This window comes from Salvelinus sp. IW2-2015, linkage group LG13 (genome assembly GCF_002910315.2).
Source record: "Salvelinus sp. IW2-2015 linkage group LG13, ASM291031v2, whole genome shotgun sequence".
Classification (NCBI taxonomy): Eukaryota; Metazoa; Chordata; class Actinopteri; order Salmoniformes; family Salmonidae; genus Salvelinus; species Salvelinus sp. IW2-2015.
This window is the reverse complement of record NC_036853.1, coordinates 32,284,398-32,302,653: the sequence shown is the minus strand read 5'-3', so window position 1 is coordinate 32,302,653 and position 18,256 is coordinate 32,284,398. Positions and strand designations below refer to the sequence as shown.

The 18,256-nt window shown below is 43.7% G+C and overlaps 1 protein-coding gene across 1 annotated transcript in view; it reads left to right on the top strand.

Moving 5' to 3' along the window:
- The window catches only part of LOC111971228 (collagen alpha-1(XXIV) chain-like), a 180,747-nt gene extending 167,519 nt beyond the window's left edge, over window positions 1-13,228 (top strand). Inside the window, exons 47-59 of the mRNA XM_070445997.1 lie at window positions 2,098-2,205; window positions 2,468-2,575; window positions 4,113-4,166; window positions 4,303-4,365; window positions 4,454-4,507; window positions 5,200-5,235; window positions 6,091-6,126; window positions 6,462-6,488; window positions 7,479-7,532; window positions 8,021-8,189; window positions 8,372-8,481; window positions 9,992-10,225; window positions 11,005-13,228. Coding sequence (XP_070302098.1) covers window positions 2,098-2,205; window positions 2,468-2,575; window positions 4,113-4,166; window positions 4,303-4,365; window positions 4,454-4,507; window positions 5,200-5,235; window positions 6,091-6,126; window positions 6,462-6,488; window positions 7,479-7,532; window positions 8,021-8,189; window positions 8,372-8,481; window positions 9,992-10,225; window positions 11,005-11,151 — 1,200 coding nt within the window. The 3' untranslated portion in view covers window positions 11,152-13,228. The remainder of the gene's footprint in view (window positions 1-2,097; window positions 2,206-2,467; window positions 2,576-4,112; window positions 4,167-4,302; window positions 4,366-4,453; window positions 4,508-5,199; window positions 5,236-6,090; window positions 6,127-6,461; window positions 6,489-7,478; window positions 7,533-8,020; window positions 8,190-8,371; window positions 8,482-9,991; window positions 10,226-11,004) is intronic.
- The last annotated feature ends 5,028 nt before the right edge of the window (window positions 13,229-18,256 follow it).

Below are 18,256 nucleotides of genomic sequence, written 5' to 3'. Positions count from 1 at the left end.
AGCCTCTGTGTCCCGCTGACCTGACCACCATCCCCCAGACCTAGTATCTTCTTACTGACAAAACAGTATGACCACTAGCTGTCTATCACTCTGTCTTTCTCTGTCTCCTTCTGTCTCTCTCTCCTCTCTGCCACTCTGTCTCTCTCGCTCAGTCTCCCATGCCTCCTTGCTCAAAAACCTCTCTCATCGTCTCTCCCTCATTCATTCCATTGGGTGCAGGTGGGACATTAGTTGCTCAAGCCTCTTAGCCAGAGTAGTAATGCTAAAAACAAAGAGGTTTATGTATTACAGTTATTTGACATTTGACCTAATGCAGGTGGGTTAACATGTCTGGTTAAGAAAGAACAATGTGGTTCTCAGACCAAAGCCCTTACTGTGTAGTAGGATGGGACATTATTGCCTATTAGTCCCACTTGAGTGGGTAGTGTATGAATAAGTATGTATGGGTATGCCGTGTCCTGAGTATCCAAGCCAGAGTTTATTAAATCCCTCACTGATTTGATAAACAAGACAATTACATTACCCCTCCTTATGCAAGACCAGGGATTGAGGTTCTACCAACAAACCTAGACCTCTGTAATTCCAAACCACGTTCTCCTGCCGTTTTGGAGGGATCATTTTCTCTCAGCGTTTGGCGGCGTCATGAGTTATCCTCGCGCCTCACGGCCGGCGATCGAGCCAGGAACAGTAGCTGCTGTACGTGCAGCCAGCGCTGGGCCACCGCTGGCCTGCAGTTGGAATGGGAAACGACTGTGGTTGTCGGCGGCTCAGTGCGGTATAACAGTTCAACAACAGTCAGTCATTTTGATGGACGTTTTTGAAGCAAGTTGTCAAGAAAGATTATGAGTGTGAAGACCTACTTAAGTGCCACTGTTTAGAGATCTGACTGTCAAAGTCAATGTCTGACTGTCAAATTCAACGTGTGACTGTCAAAGTCAATGTCTGACTGTCAAATTCAGTGTCTGACTGTCAAAGTCGATGTCTGACTGTCAAATTCAGTGTCTGACTGTCAAAGTCAATGTCTGACTGTCAAAGTCAATGTCTTGACTATCAATTCAGTGTCTGGACTGTCAAAGTCAATGTCTGACTGTCAAAGTCAATGTCCTTGACTGTCAAATTCAGTGTCTGACTGTCTCAAAGTCAATGTCTGACTGTCAAAGTCAGTGTCTGACTGTCAAAGTCAATGTCTGACTGTCAAAGTCAATGTCTGACTGTCACAAATTCAGTGGTCTGACTGTCAAAGTCAATGTCTGACTGTCAAAGTCAATGTCCTGAACTATCAAATTCAGTGTCTGACTGTCAAAGTCAATGTCTGACTGTCAAAGTCAATGTCTGACTGTCAAATTCAGTGTCTGACTGTCAAAGTCAGTGTCTGACTGTCAAAGTCAATGTCTGACTGTCACAAATTCAGTGTCTGACTGTCAAAGTCAATGTCTGACTGTCAAAGTCAATGTGTGACTGTCAAAGTCTTTTCACAGTCCCCAAATCTAGAACAAATTCAAGAAAGCGTACCGTATTATAGAGGGACATTATTGCTAAAATCAAGAGCAAACCTGGTTTTAAAAAACAGATAAAGCAACACCTCATGGCACAACGCCTCTCCCTTATTTGACCTAGATAGTTTGTGTGTACGTGTTGATATGTCTGTTCTTGTCTATTAATGTTCTGTATTACGTCACGTTTTATGTTTTGTTTGGACCCAAAGGGAGAGTAGCTGCTGCTTTTGCAACATCTAATGGGGATCCTAATAAAATGCCAACAAAAAAAAAGCCATGGCTGACTGTCAAATAAATGTCTGACTGTCAACGCCAATGTCTGACTGTTAAAGCCAGTTAAGGTCTGACTGTCAAAGTCAATGTCTCTTTTCAGACACAGACAGACAAGTTGATCAATATCGTATTCATGAATTATTTATTAGACTTTTCAAATACAGAACCTGGCCCATGAATCAGTGCTGATTAAATGTCACTTTTACTTAGTCACTGGCTACACATACCATTTGTTTAGCAGGATTTTTCATTCTTTCCTTTCAGCATGTCAACGAGTTTAAATTTGGTGTGCCCATGTTGACTGTGTCTCTGTGCTTTCTTTCCTCAGGGTCAGCGGGGCACCGTGGGGCAAGAGGGGGCAGCAGGACTACCTGGTCGCAGGGGGGAACTTAGTCTGCCTGGGTTGGTCGGAGAGAGGGGGCCTACTGGAGAGAAGGTACCAGTACCATCGTATCAGTACCATTGTACGAATACCATCGTATCACCCCACACCCTGTTACCTCCTACCCCTATGACTCCTCACCATCAACCTTACAGTCTTACTCTAGTCTCAGATCTGTACTATATAACCAACTCCTATGGTGTTTGGCATGACACAATGACTAATGGAGTTGGCAGGACAGCACAAACAGATCTGGGACCAGGCCTCCCTTCTACCCTATAACCTCTGACCCCTGACCTCTATGTGCTGTTTCCAGGGGGAGCCTGGCTTGGCAGGAGAGAGGGGAACCTCAGGAATCAAAGGCATGCAGGGGTCGTCTGGAGACCAAGGCAGAATAGGGGACCCAGGACTCAAAGGACAACCAGTGAGTGCTCCCCGTCCATCCAGTCATTTTAGAATATCGCCAACTGTCCTCTAACTGGTCACAGTTTGTTAAAAGAGTCATATATTTGACATCAACAGCTCACCAAAGTTTTAAGCAATGTGTTGAGGTACTATATTTGCTTGCCCGTCTACTTGCACATCCTCATTGTAATTCTTTCGCCACTACGGCCTATTTATTGCCTTACCTCCTTACTTCATGTGCACACACTGTATACAGATTTTCTGTTGTGTTATTGACCGTACGTTTGTTTATCCCATGTGTAACTGTGTTGTTGTTTGTGTCGCACTGCTTTGCTTTATCTTGGCCAGGTCGCAGTTGTAAATGAGAACTTGTTCTCAACTGGCCTACCTGGTTAAATAAAGGTGAAATAAAAAAATAAAAACAAATATATATATATATATATATTTCACAGAAAGTTGGTTTGTTATGTACTGCTTTGACACTAATTCAAAGATGAGCTCATAATAAGGTGTTTAGTTTTTCTCTCTGCTCTGTTGCCCTAGAAACGGGTTAAAAACCCTATCACATACATTCTTTATTACCTGGAAGCTCTATATATAGCCGTAGGGGCTCTGTGGTGGGGTCAAAAATGTGCGTCTCTCACAGTTTTCCGCCCGAGTCGAGTTACAAATGATCTAGGTGAGACAAGGAATGGAAACATTCCGCTTGGCAAGGCCGGCTTATGTAAGACTTACCAGACTCTCACTCCAGGGACCGAAAAACAAGGTGCTCCATTTTTCTTATATCACTCGCCCCCAAAAACACCCTCCATCCCTCCCCTTTGCCTCCATCCCTTCCCTCCATCCATCCCCTTTCCCTCAATCCCTCCCTACATCTCTCTTTCGCGCCACCACCTCCATTGCTGCTGGTGAAATAGAGACCTGGTTCAAGCCCCTACGGTTGGATCTCCTTACCGTGCGTATTACAGGGAAGAGAGTTTCAAGGCCTAACCTCTTGGTTAGAGAAAATGGACCCGGCCGAAAGATGTGGATGATTGAACTGTGCAAACACATAACTTTTTTTCGCTTCTGCTGAGGAAAGATAGACAGACAGACCTACGGGTTGCTCAGACAGTTAAGCCCCAATGTGCTACGGTCTACAGTAAGACAGAGTCTTTGTGCCGCAGTTTTTTGTGTGAGGGATCTGCGGGTTCCTTGGAGTTAGACAGGGTAGTGGATGAGAGGGCAACCAGAGACCAAACCAGAGACAAAACCCCTGTCTGGAACACATACTGTAGCAGGGAGGGGGATTATGATGAGGGGAAACAAACTAGGTTAAATGGTTTCATAACATAGCCTACAAACTTTACAGTGCACACTCCATTTTTGAGGCGGCAAGAGGTTTGTTCAGTTATCAGAGCAATTTGTGGTTCAGTGAGAGTGTATTTTTTGGGGGGGTTCTATGTTGGTATTGTGGTTCAGTTATATCAGAGTCTCTTTGTCTTGTGGTTGAGGTGTGTGTTTCATTTGTGGTCCGGTTGCATCAGAGTGTGTGTGTGTGTGTCTCTGGCTTGCAGGGAGAGTCGGGAGACCTGGGGATGGTCGGCTTCACTGGGTTTCCAGGACCTAAGGTGAGTCAGAGGCTCTGAGAGATCACCACAGACATTGATCACCCTTGCCTGCTCTCAATGAGCTATTCTATTCCCCCCACTGACAAATAAAAAGGGTTGTTACAAACAAAAGACTGTGTTCTGGGTTTTTCCATAGGGGCCAAATGGAGATTTGGGTTTCAAAGGCATACCTGGTCCTAAAGGTCCTCTTGGCATTCTGGTGAGTACAGAATTAGCACTTACTGTTGCAATACATTATGTATATACATGGTGTGTGTGCTGATCTCTCCTCTACGTGTCTGTTTCAGGGTTTCAGTGGACCTGTTGGTCCAGAAGGGATGATTGGCCCAATGGGGAAACCTGTAGGTCCAGTGTGTGTGTGTGTGTGTGAGCACGTGTCCATGTGCATGTCTATCTGCCAATTTGACTCTATACACAGTGACTGCACGCATGTGAGAGACAGGTTCAATGATCCGTTTTAAGATTGGGCACTATCCCTTCTCTCTGTTGATGTGTTGCTATTTTTTGAATGGTAACATTTATTTAACTAGGCAAGTCAGTTAAGAACAAATTCTTATTTACCATGACGGCCTACTGGGGAACAGTGGGTTCTGGGCAGAAAGACAGATTTTTTACCTTGTCAGCTCAGGGATTTGATCCAGCAACCTTTCGGTTACTGGCCCAACGCTCTAACCACTGGGCTACCTCCCGCTTCAACTGTCCGTAACTGTCAGGCCAAAATATACCAAAATGAATTGATAATCCGCTCTGTCAAAGTCAGACATCTTTCCAGACTAGAGAAAGAGCGTGTGTATTCATGACTCCTCAGCCATAAACCCAGCCATAAGTTCAAACCTCAAGTGTTCGTTTCCATCTTTTTTTTTAATGTGATCTGTCCAATCTAGTCACACTTACCTGGTGGTGTGTTACAAGTCTGCTACTTGTGTTTATATGGGCATTATACTACAGGAATAAAAGAGTTAAAAGAACCGAGGGTACCTGTACTTCGGAAAAGAAACCACTGTATTCCAAAGTCATATTTTCTCTTTCAAAGGGACCGAGGGGGCCAAAGGGGAGCCATGGGGAAATGGTGAGATGTCTGCATAGTCATATAATCCATTACACTCAGTAAGCATTAGGAAAACCACAAGTTGATGTGTAGGTGTTTAAATGGTAAACTTAAGGTGACACCTCCTGTACAGTATGTGTGTGTAGACAAATGATCCCATTAGTTCCGTGACCTTGTTTGCTTTGCATGAACTTGAGTGACGGTCTGTGTATTCCGAGGTTAAAAGCAGACGGCCACAGTGCCTGGGTAGACTCAGGATGAAGGTAGCTGTTGCAGAGTGATTTCCAGTGCACAGCGAGCCACGCATGGGGCCTTACTGTACTTTCTGCCTCTCATGTAAACAGTGTGCAGGAAATGCTGTGTCATAGTGTTAGCGCTGGGATCTTCTGTGGGGGTTATTGTATATACTGTTCTCTATTACGGCTCCCACTCTGCCAAGGGAACTGTTTTAAGCTTCTCAGACTCATAGACAGTTACACACACAGTAGAGAGAGACACACACACTAATAAGAAGCAGCTGCCTGCTGAAGGCTGCTGCCGCTGCAGCTGCTGTTGTGGTGATGTGGTGTCAGTTCCCTCATCAGCCAGTGGGGGCGATAGAGCTCCATTACAGAAACACAAGCAGAGCCCTCAACAGACAAAACCCCTGCTACTGACTGCAGCTCTTCAGCTCTTCTGACTGTACTTCATGATTATGTTATGATAGGATTGGTTTAAAACAGGTATATTATATCAAACGTATAATGTTTATATCAACATATATTCAATCTTTGTGTGAAGTTTAGAGAGTACTGCAGGTGCATCCGATATGCTAAACATTGTGTTGTCATTGCTTGGACGCCATTGTAACACCATGATGTTGTGTTTGTTTCTCAGGGACCCCAGGGACCACAGGGACATCCAGGTCCCAGAGTAAGTGTTCCCCTCCCATTACTACATTATGTCCTAACCTCTCTTAGTGAGTGGGGCGGCGGTAGCCTTGAGGTTAGAGAGGTGGGCCGGAAGCCGTAGGGTTGCCGGTTTAAACTCCCAAGCTGCCTGTGGGGAAGTCTGTAGGGAGTGATCCAACAGCCAGCGGGTTACCAGCTTCAATATCCCTTTATACTACCTACCGGAGTTGTGTATGTCGGCAAGGCTCCAGAGGCACTGACCTAATTCATACAGTTTGCTTGACAGTTCTATGGTTTATTGTCTTATCTCTTTATTTAATGTGTGTGTCAAAATCCGGTCTGTGTTCTCTCTCCCAGGGTCTCCCAGGTGCTCCTGGCCTGGCCGTAAGTATCCTGTTTGACTCACAGATCGTCATTCAATTACATCATCGTAATCGATCATTTGTCTTTGTCTGGAACCCACTGTTTAACCATTGTATAGCTTACATCCATTATGTCAGCGATTTATGTCGGTGATTTATAGTCAGTTCTAAACACTCGAGCCAACGTTTTTATATTGACGTTATTCACCCAAACGCCACTGTTCCTGTTGGTTATGAGTGCACTTGTTTGATTAAAAGTGGTCATGTAGAGATTAGAGGAGAGGTCAGGTATGGGTGTGTGGGGGCAGTTGCACTGAAGTTGCCCGACCTCATTGCCAGAAAGACTGGCGGGGGTGTTTAGCTGATTTGGAGAGACTAGCGGGAAGACTGGATAGGGGAAGGGCATGGTATCTCGCTGAGTTTCACACAAAATCTGGCCAACAGAAATCTGGAGTGTGCCAAATATGCTCGCCCTAGGCATCGCTCTCTCTCTCTCTCTGTCTCTCTCTGTCTCTCTCTGTCTCTCTCTGTCTCTCTGTCTCTCTCTGTATCTCTCTGTATCTCTCTGTATCTCTCTCTGTCTCTCTCTCGTTCTCTCTCTATCCCCCCCCCCACTCTCTCTCTGTCTCTGCCCTAGGCTTGGTGCCAGCCTAAGCTTAGATAAGGCTTTTGAAGGAATGGGAAAAAGCAACAGTCTCATGGCTGCAGGGCCAGCGGTAGCATAGTAGCAGAGCATACCGTATATTATCTGTGTGGCCTTTCCTTCCCTGTGTGAGCTGCTTTCAACAGCCATTTAGAACTATAACCATGAAATTAAAACAACAAAGCTGAAATGTCATTGCATTTCTGTTTATGCAATATGTACACTACGTGGTAATCAGGGAGGGGCTTTTAATGACATTGATTAATATGCCCCCCACTACTTTGAAGAATTTGTAGATTTGTTGATACAGGTCCTGGTGTACTGCTCTTCTATGCGACTAAACTGCGTTTGTTGGTGTTGCACCCTCAGAGACGAATCGAGTATAACTCTCCGTTGGAGTCCAATGGTGCCTTAAGGACAGAGGTAAAGCACTCAACCTATTGCACATTTTAAAATGAGATAACTGTAGTCAACATCCTCTGTAAATACAGTCACTGTTAAGTGTTGATTTTACAATAAAAAAAAATATTAACAAAAATCTTCCTGTTCTTTTTTTGCTATTTTATACTCTGCCTTTCCACGTGTGTGGGAACATGCCTCCAAATAAACCTCGTTTAATTGATTGGTACACATGTAAAAAACACTTTGCTTGGCACACATACAAAACATCAATGCAACTTTTCCAAACATCGTATGTCATGGGGTTTCTGTGGATGACTACGGGTTGTGCTTCTGTGCATGCACACTTGTGTATGCATGTGTCTGCATGTATTCATGTCTGATCATCTGCATGCGTGTTCTATCCATGTGTCCATGCTTTGGTTTGGCTGTCTCTATGGCTTTGTCCTCTAACCTCTTCCTTTGCTGCAACACTATGACCTGTGTGAACTATGCTAACCCTGCTAACCTAGACCTACCAGAACACCGAGATGTCCCTCCCAGACCACAACGCAGAGATCTTTAAGACCCTGCGCTACCTGAGCGGTGTGATCGAGAGCATGAAGAAGCCGTTGGGAACCCGGGAGAACCCAGCACGGTTCTGTAAGGACCTGTTGGACTGCCAACACCAGCTCTCTGATGGTGAAAACTTCCTAAAACTGCTTCACAGAACTTATCCAGATGTCACGGACACTTTGTCCCAATCTCCATGAATCAATATTCTATGAATAATCTACAAACTTCTATTTAGTAGAATAGTAAGTATTTGTTATTCGTATGACTGTGTTCTTTCTCTCTGGGGTTGGATGTTGCGGTGCCTATAGGACTGTTCTGGATCGACCCTAACCTGGGATGTCAGTCAGACGCCATTGTGGTCTTTTGTAACTTCACTGCAGGCGGGCAGACTTGTCTCCACCCAGTAGCTTCTAACAAGGTAATCTAGCACTGCACTCCATTACTGCACTCCATCATCACAGGGCCTCCAGCAGATCCATAGCAGTATTAATTCAAAAGACCGATTTTTCTCTAGGTTTAAAGTTGAACACATTTACATGTGCCTGGTTGCAATGGCACAACCACAGAGGAGTAGGGGCATTTTCACGAACACATCTGTCCTTCCTTTCCTCTGCAAACCTCAGCAGTATTGTACAAGGGGGTTTTGGTAAATTGTTATTGCCACTTTCATTGCGAAATGGCCATGAAGTTCCAGCCGGTGCCGTCACCGTTTCCTTGATTCCTGTCACATCTGCACAGACACACATTGATGTTGACAATCTGCGGTGTGTGTGTGTGTGTGTGTGTGTGTGTGTTTACATATTAAACAACCACACATGGAAACGGTTTATGGGTTTATGAAATGCACATCCCTTTATTGAATGTAATATGTGTGTGATGCCTTGTCCTTCGGTGTTGCTGATGTAGCCTGGAAAAGAGAGAAACGCAGGTGGAGAGTTCGCCGGCAGTTCATTTGGTTTTGGCGCCGACCGTTTGTCGCACTGCATTTACCGTTTCTTATCATGCATTTTTGTTATCAATGTCACTATTCAAGTGAGGTTTCGGTAATCGCTATGTAAAGTTAAAGAATTGTTTGCAAACGTAGCCTCCTGCTGCGACGGGAGGTTATCCATTATATCGACCAGATACTCAAGTGGCCGCTCTAACAATGAAAAGAAAAGTCTTCAAAAATGGAAGGCAGCTGGGAGGAGGCAAGATCAGGTGGGACCATTCTAGCCAATGAGAGGGCAGAGAGGGCGTGTGAACAACAGGCACAACTCTGATATAAAATATTTTTTTCTCAAAGTTGCTAGGATGTGTACAGTTTTCCGCCGGCATCACCTCGCCGCCGTAAATAAACACCCTCATTCTGAGTTTGCACCGTATCAAAGTGTCTGCCTCGTCACTGGAACCTCCACCACTAGGGCAACCTCTGTTACTGTGCGTGTGTCTATGTGTGATAAAAAAGAATCAATGAGAGTTTATGAAATGTTGGAAGTACTTTTGTCTGTGCACTCGATATGGTAATTTCTCCCCAGACACAGTAGATTTTCCCGCATCATTTTGGAAAGCTGAGCTAACACACTGCTTGATATGTACCAATGGTCATCATAGCCATACATACCAATGTCTTCCATCATATCAGGATGCTGTTCCCATGAATAAAAGTCAGTTATATACAGCAGTAGTTTCCTAACCTTGTCTGTCTTGAAACCCATTACAGAGGCTTAGATGAATGGAAAGAAACCGTTTAATCATTAAGTATTCTTCTATTACAGCCAGTTTGACTCATTGTGCTTGCAGCAAGAACCCCGTACCTTGGTTAATAACACAGACCGGAATATTCCTCATTGTAAAATGGAATTGTAAATGAGGGACAGAGAGCGATACATTAACAGATACGTCCCGTCCATTCTCCATCCCCTAACCTTCTTTTGCTTGCCCCACAGCTGTCGTTCGGGGTCCATAAGGTCCAAATGAAGTTCCTCCACCTTCTGAGCACAGAGGCCAGTCAGGACATCACCTTCCACTGTCTGAGTGATCTGCCCCTCAGCCCCACAGACACCTACAGCGCTAACGGCCCAGGACAGGAGTACCGGGACAGACCACCGAGGTTCAGGGGATGGAACGGACAGATGTTTGAGGCAGACACACTACTTGAACCTCTACCAGACGAGTGCAAGGTAAGGAGCCGGAGGGAGGAAGAGATATCAAAATAAAATAAAATGTTATTTATCACGTGCGCCGAACACAACAGTGAAATGCTTACTTACAAGCCCTTAACCAACAATGCAGTTTAAAAAAATGTGAGTTAAGAAAGTATTTACTAAATCAACTAAAGTGAAAAAAAATTTAATAACACAATAAAATAGCAATAATGAGGTGGGCTATATACCAAGTCAATGTGCGGGGGTTAGTCAAGGTAATTTGTACATGTACTGTAGGTAGGGGTAAAGTGACTATGCATAGATAATAAACAGCGAGTAGCAGTAGAGGTAGGGGGGTCAATGCAAATAGTCTGGGTGGCCATTTGATTAATTGTTCAGCAGTCTTATGGCTTGGGGGTAGAAGCTCTTAAAGACCTAGACATGACGCTCCGGTACCGCTTGCCATGCGGTACCAGAGAGAACATTCTATGAATTGGGTGACTGGAGTCTTTGACACACATTTTTGGGCCTTCCTCTGACACCGCCTAGTATATAGGTCCTGGATGGCAGGAAGCTTGGCCCCAGTGATGTACTGGAACGTACGCACTACCCTCTGTAGCGCCCTCTGTATGTTTCTTTCACCTTAGAACTGGGTGTGTATTCATAAAGCATCTCAAAGTAGCATTGCTGATCTAGGATCAGGTCCTCCCTGACCATGTAATCTTATTCATTATAATCTAAAAGGCAAAACGGATCCTAGATCAGCATTAACCATTGTGTGTCAATTGCTTCATATTGTATATTTTCCCTTTTAGATCCAAGATGGCAGCTGGCACCAGTCACGCTTCTTCTTCCATACTCAGGACAGCTACGAGCTCCCTATCGTAGACATACAGGAACCACCATCGTCACAGCCCAATCACCTGCTACACCTCGAGGTGGGACCTGTCTGCTTTCTGTGAGGTCATCTATCGCCAGCCTGCCTGTCCAAAATATGAACTATGAAGCATGCCATAAGCAACCCAAAATGTCTGCTCCCCAAACCAAAGAGAATGTAAGCCCAAGCAGAGTTTGTCAGGTCTACTCCCCCACATGGTGACAAACACCCTGTTCAATCGATGGTAGACTTCTGCGGAAGAACTCAATCCATAGGAAACTAGGCCAGCTTAGTGTAAGATGGCTGCAGGAGAGCAGTGTATACAAATATTTGTCAAATAAATGTATAACGTGTGTCTGTTTTTCTGTTTTGTTTTTCAAAAGTTGCTTGGGTTCATTGGAAAGTTGGTCCCTGAACTCAAGATAGGACTCATCCACACGACACCCTTCAAAAACAAACTCAAATCCTGTACCTCCCACCCCTTTCCTCCTTCTCCCCCATATACACCCTTTCATCCATCCTCAGAAGGGGCCTAGCTATCCGAAGGAAAGCTCCATGGCCTTTGTGACAGGAACACTGTCCAACCAAAACTTTCTAAGAGTGCAATAGCTTGTGGATTAAGCGTGAGAGATTTCATATTGCAACATCAATTGAAGGTCAACCACCAGTTCGGGCGGCCATTTTGTTTTTTCATTCACGTTTGAATCATGTTTGAATCTGTTGTACAACAAGGCTGGACGTTTACACCTTGGGTGTGTCCAAAATGGCACCCTATTCTCTATGTAGTGCACTTGGTTTAACTTAGGGCCCATAGAGCTCAAACATAGTGCACTACTGTATATAGGGAATAGAGTTCTATTTTCGGACACAGCCCTAGACAGATGGTGCGCTACCTCCTGCTTGTATGCCCTCTAAGTATAGGCGCTTGTGTCAAGTTATTTTTTGTCTTTACAAGTTGTATGTACCGGTTACATCAAGATCTGTATCGGTTGTAAGAGTACTTATTTGAAATGTGGTCATTTCTACAGTAATTTATATGAACCATCTGTTGATGAATTCCATATTTTTTTTGCTTTTGCTTTTCATTTTTATTTGGTAGGTGGTAACTTATCATTGGCGCTGCAACAGACACCAGAGCTTGAGACATCAGTGAGTTGCGAGACAATTTTCCGGTGTATATTTTGACATTATATGGTTGGTTATTTATATCCTTTTGTTTTTGTTCACATTACTGTACCCCAATAAATTATACTCTCAGAGATCTATTTTGTCAACTCCAAACTCAGTCCAAATAACTATTTATGTAAAAATGTGTACTTGTATACTATGTACACACATTATGTCTATGTTCATTGTATACGTTCATGTTCACTACAGTGGTGGTTGATAGGTCATACTGGCAGCTAGCATAGGCCAGAGCCAGAAGACATATGACATAGCAATGATCTTGTTCTTTATGCTACATTAAACATAGTGTAATTAAAAAAGTCAACATTGAAAATGTGTAAACATGAAATATGTTGACGTTAAATAAATGAAAAGGCCCAGTACAGTCAAAAACAAGATTTTTCCTGTGTTTTATATGTATATTTCAACTCTATACGGTTGGAGAAATACTGTGAAATTCTGAAAAGGATTATTGATAATGCCCCTTTAATGTAAGAGCTGTTTGACAAGACCACCTGAAATATATGCCTGTTTTAGTGGGATGGAGTTTTGACCTTCCATGGTGACATCACCATGTGGTAAATTAGTTAATAGATCAATCAGAAAGAGAGTTCCAAACCTCTCTGCCAATAACATCTTATTTTCAGTTTTCCCCTCTCCACTCAAACCAATTCCAGACAGTCCTAGCAACATTCTTGCTTGGAAAATTGCCCTTTGCTAAAGAAGCTATTTTGTCTCTTTTTTTGCCATTTTAATTTAAAACAATGACAGTAAGGTATTTCATTGTTACCCAGAAATGATTTGACATTGAGATAAAAACAGTTGCATTGGACCTTTAATACCTAAATACCTTCTTGATATTTTGTTGATGTACATAACAGGGTTGTTCCACGAAAAGTGCCTTTTGTGTCCCTTTGATATTTTAGGTAGAAATTGTGCACAACTATTGAATTGTAAAAGCCTGTTATTTTAAATAAAGTACCCTTTAATTTAGACCACATGGATAATTTAAAAAATCAGAATTTGAATATGACTAAAGGCTTGCTAAAGTGCCAAAATTCTGCACACCTCCATCAACCCCTTGTCACTTCTATGAAGAATTCAACCCATTTAATCCCCCAAAAATTACACCATAATTCTAACACCTTAGTTATTTTGTTGCTTTGACAAAGTCATTTCTGAAGATTCAAATGTATTCATGTGATTGATTAGTGATTCATTTACGTGTGACCCTCATTTTAAGGTCAACCCTGTTACTGAAATCTCATTTTAAATATATAAAAAAAGAAACATGGAACATCTAGTAGTCAAATCCTAGTTTAAAAGCAGGGGAGTTGGTTCTACTCCTTTTGGACATGTTCTGTTTTGTGGTGGGAAACTGAGTGGGTTGAGCATTACACGTCAACCCTGTTACCCGTAGATAGACAGGCCAGAAATGTTTTAGCAATGTCATTTTTTGGGGTGAAGCTTGCATTCAATTGCCACTCCCTTTTGCACACAAGCTTCCATTCCCCTTATCACAAGGGGATTTCTTTTGCTGATTTTAAGATGAAATCGTCAACCCTTTTACTTAATTTGGCACTTACTATAGTCATCTTTTTACTTAACCTATTGAGATAGGAAGAACTGTTTTTGAAATTAAGTTGAACATGTGCTCTTTATGACAGAATGTTAAAATGAGGTGAAAATGTTTTTGGGACCAATTGTTAGAATGACCCAACAGTATATATGTATTATGAAGTCCAACAGTGACATGGTTAAAAACTAGCCTCGAACGAACCATCCTCATCTCGCGAGCTCCCATTCTGTTTCGATACACGAATACCGTGTAGTGAAACACAATGTGAGCTCGCGAGACCAGGATGGTTCGTACGAGGCTAGTTCAAAACTGCAATTAGAGAAAACTGTTTATCTATCATAAACAGTGCAACTTCAAACTTCCCATACTCATAAAGTTAGTATTATTTTTTCAGACTCCAACACACCCCACTGGTATCGAATTACTAAATCAGTTTTTCATTGGAATAGTTTGAATTCTTGACACCATCTCTTCCAGTTCCAGTAACAGTGAAACCTTGCTGGAAGCTGTATACTGCAGATGCTGGTAACAAGGAGAGTCACTGTTCAAGGAAACCTCTTTTTCTGGGGTTCTGCCCGGGAAACTGATGACTAACCTGTGTGTGTGTGTGTGTGTGTGTGTGTGTGTGTGTGTGTGTGTGTGTGTGTGTGTGTGTGTGTGTGTGTGATCCTTTCAGCAGGGGACACTCAGCACCATGTTAACCACTATCCTGACAATAGCTGAATGGTCATCTGCAGCTTTACAATAGTTTAAAACTCAGTTTTTCTATCTTGGTTAGCCTGCTTTGTTCATATAATATTTTATATTTACATAAAATATTCTATTTTCCATTTGACAAATGATTAGTTTACTCAACAAAAGTAGGCTATGTAGAACTAGAATGTGTGTATAATGTTTAAGTCAATATCTTTCCCTGCTTTTTGCGAAGCGACATGAAATCAGAGCACATTTTAGAACACAAACATGAACTGTGCTAATCTCAAATCAGGTGCTCATTGAAGGTTCCCTTTTGTTATTATTATGGGCACATCTTCACTGATTTATCAGATATCTGCTCACCGGGCTCATTCTATATTGTTACATTTCCTATTCAAAATCAAGCGCGTAATCTGTACATCACCAAGTCTAATCAATTGGGCTTTTCTTCCATTACAAATGTGATGTTTTCTAAGACACAAAAGCTGATGTTCCTTTTTTAAATTATATTACACTAGCAGGGACAACACAAAACTGTCGAGGACCTTGTGACTTGAGAGATGCTATGGCATGGCAAACCCCTGTGTTACCATGGATAGGGGACAAAGCAAATAAACCACGAGAAACAAAATGCCAGACTTCTCTTGAGCTAGAGAGTGAGAACATTTTGGATTCAGATGTTTGATCTTGTTTGACCCACCTTCGTTGGCGATTGTTGCATTTGTCTCCTCTTAACTAAGATACAAGAAAAACAATGCATATTTTGTTATTGTATTTCCATTGGACATCAGTTCATCTCCCCTGGTCCTGGTCAATGTGTCTTTGAAAGGCTTTAGTTTTATAGTCAGCCTTAGTCCTCAGAACAACACAGCTCTTATTGGAATCCATCGGTCTGCATGCATGCATGCACGCTGGTTGACAGACTAATATGCAGCATATTCAGAGAGAGAGAGAGCTCTTCCACACAATGTCCTGTATTTCATGCATACCATCACCAGGGGGCCCTATTGTGCAATGTCAAGCCAAAACCGGACTACATACAGTATGTCGTATATTTTCTCCACGTGTAGAGAGACGGTACGGAACAGTTCAGATTGTTTTGAGAGAGACAGAGCTGCGAGAGAGTAACTTATAGAAATCCTTAGCAACCCACATGCTGCGATGTCCACACCCACTTTGGCTCCTATCATTCAAATGATTGAACTTTGAGGCTGGTGATCAAATCAAAGTTTATTTGTCACGTGCGCTGAATACAACAGGTGAAATGCTTATTTACAGGCTCTAACCAATAGTGCAAAAAAGGTATTAGGTGAACAATAGGTAAGTAAAGAAATAAAACAACAGTAAAAAGACAGGCTGTTTACATAGCGAGGCTATAAAAGTAGCGAGGATACATACAGACACAGGTTAGTCAGGCTGATTGAGATAGTATGTACATGTAGATATAGCTAAAGTGACTATGCATATCTGATGACCAGAGAGTAGCAGTAGCGTAAAAGAGCGGTTGGCGCGTGGTGGGTGGCGGGACACAATGCAGATAGCCCGGTTAGCCAATGTGCGGGAGCACTGGTTGGTCGGCCCAATTGAGGTAGTATGTACATGAATGTATAGTTAAAGTGAATATGCATATATGACAAACAGAGAGTAGCAGCAGCGTAAAAAGAAGGTTTGGGGGGAGGCACACAATGCAAATAGTCCGGGTAGCCATTTGATTACCTGTTCAGGAGTCTTATGGCTTGGGGGTAAAAACTGTTGAGAAGCCTTTTTGTCCTCGACTTGGCACTCCGGTACCGCTTGCCATGCGGTAGTAGAGAGAAGAGTCTATGACTGGGGTGGCTGGGGTCTTTGACAATTTTTAGGGCCTTCCTCTGACACCACCTGGTGTAGAGGTTCTGGATGGCAGGCAGCTTAATTCCAGTGATGTATTGGGCCGTACGCACTACCCTCTGTAGTGCCTTGCGGTAAGAGGCTGAGCAATTGCCGTACCAGGCAGTGATGCAACCAGTCAGGATGCTCTCGATGTTGCAGCTTTAGAACCTTTTGAGGATCTCAGGACCCATGCCAAATCTTTTTAGTTTCATGAGGGGGAATAGGCTTTGTCGTGCCCTCTTCACGACTGTCTTGGTGTGTTTGGACCATTCTAGTTTGTAGTTGATGTGGACACCGAGGAACTTGAATCTCTCAACCTGCTCCACTACAGCCCCGTTGATGAGAATGGGGGTGTGCTCGGTCCTCCTTTTCCTGTAGTCCACAATCATCTCCTTAGTCTTGGTTACGTTGAGGGAGAGGTTGTTATCCTGGCACCACCCGGCCAGGTCTCTGACCTCCCTATAGGCTGTCTCGTCGTTGTCGGTGATCAGGTCTACCACTGTTGTGTCGTATGCAAAATGAATGATGGTGTTGGAGTCGTGCCTGGCCATGCAGTCGTGGGTGAACAGGGAGTACAGAAGGGGACAAAGCACGCACCCCTGGGGAGCTCCATTGTTGAGGATCAGCGTGGCAGATGTGTTGTTACCTACCCTCACCACCTGGGTGCGGCCCGTCAGGAAGTCCAGGATCCAGTTGCAGAGGGAGGTGTTTAGTCCCAGGATCCTTAGCTTAGTGATGAGCTTTGAGGGTACTATGGTGTTGAACGCTGAGCTGTAGTCAATGAATAGCATTCTTACATGTTCCTTTTGTCCAGGTGGGAAAGGGCAGTGTTGAGTGCAATAGAGATTGCATCATCTGTGGATCTGTTTGGGTGGTATACAAATTGGAGTGGGTCTAGGGTTTCTGGGATAATGGTGTTGATGTGAGCCATTGCCAACCTTTCAAAGCACTTCATGGCTACGGACGTGAGTGCTACGGGTCTGTAGTCATTTAAGCAGGTTGCCTTTGTTTTCTTGGGCACAGGGACTATGGTGATCTATTTGAAACATGTTGGTATTACAGACTCAATCAGGGACATGTTGAACATGTCAGTGAAGACACCTGCCAGTTGGTCAGCACATGCTCGGAGCACACGTCCTGGTAATCCGTCTGGCCCCGCAGCCTTGTGTATGTTGACCTGTTTAAAGGTCTTACTCACATCGGCTACGGAAAGCGTGATCACACAGTCGTCCGGAACAGCTGATGCTCTCATGCATGCCTCAGTGTTGCTTGCCTCGAAGCGAGCATAGAAGTGATTTAGCTCGTCTGGTAGGCTCGTGTCACTGGGCAGCTTGCGGCTGTGCTTCCCTTTGTAGTCTCTAATAGTTTGCAAGCCCTGCCACATAAGACGACAGTCGGAGCCGGTGTAGTATGATTCAATCTTAGTCCTGTATTGACGCTTTGCCTGCTTGATGGTTCGTCGCAGAGCATAGCAGGATTTCTTGTAAGCTTCCAGGTTAGAGTCCCGCACCTTGAAAGCGGCAGCTCTACTCTTTAGCTCATTGCGAATGTTGTCTGTAATCCATGGCTTCTGGTTGGGGTATGTACGTATGGTCACTGTGGGGACGACGTTCTCGATGCACTTATTGATAAAGCCAGTGACTGATGTGGTGTACTCCTCAATGTCATCGGAAGAATCCCGGAACATGTTCCAGTCTGTGATAGCAAAACAGTCCTGTAGTTTAGCATCTGCTTCATCTGACCACTTTTTTATAGACCGAGTCACTGGTGCTTCCTGCTTTAAATTTCGCTTGTAAGCAGGAATCAGGAGGATAGAGTTGTGGTCGGATTTACCAAATGTAGGGCGAGGGAGAGCTTTGTACGTGTCTCTGTGTGTGGA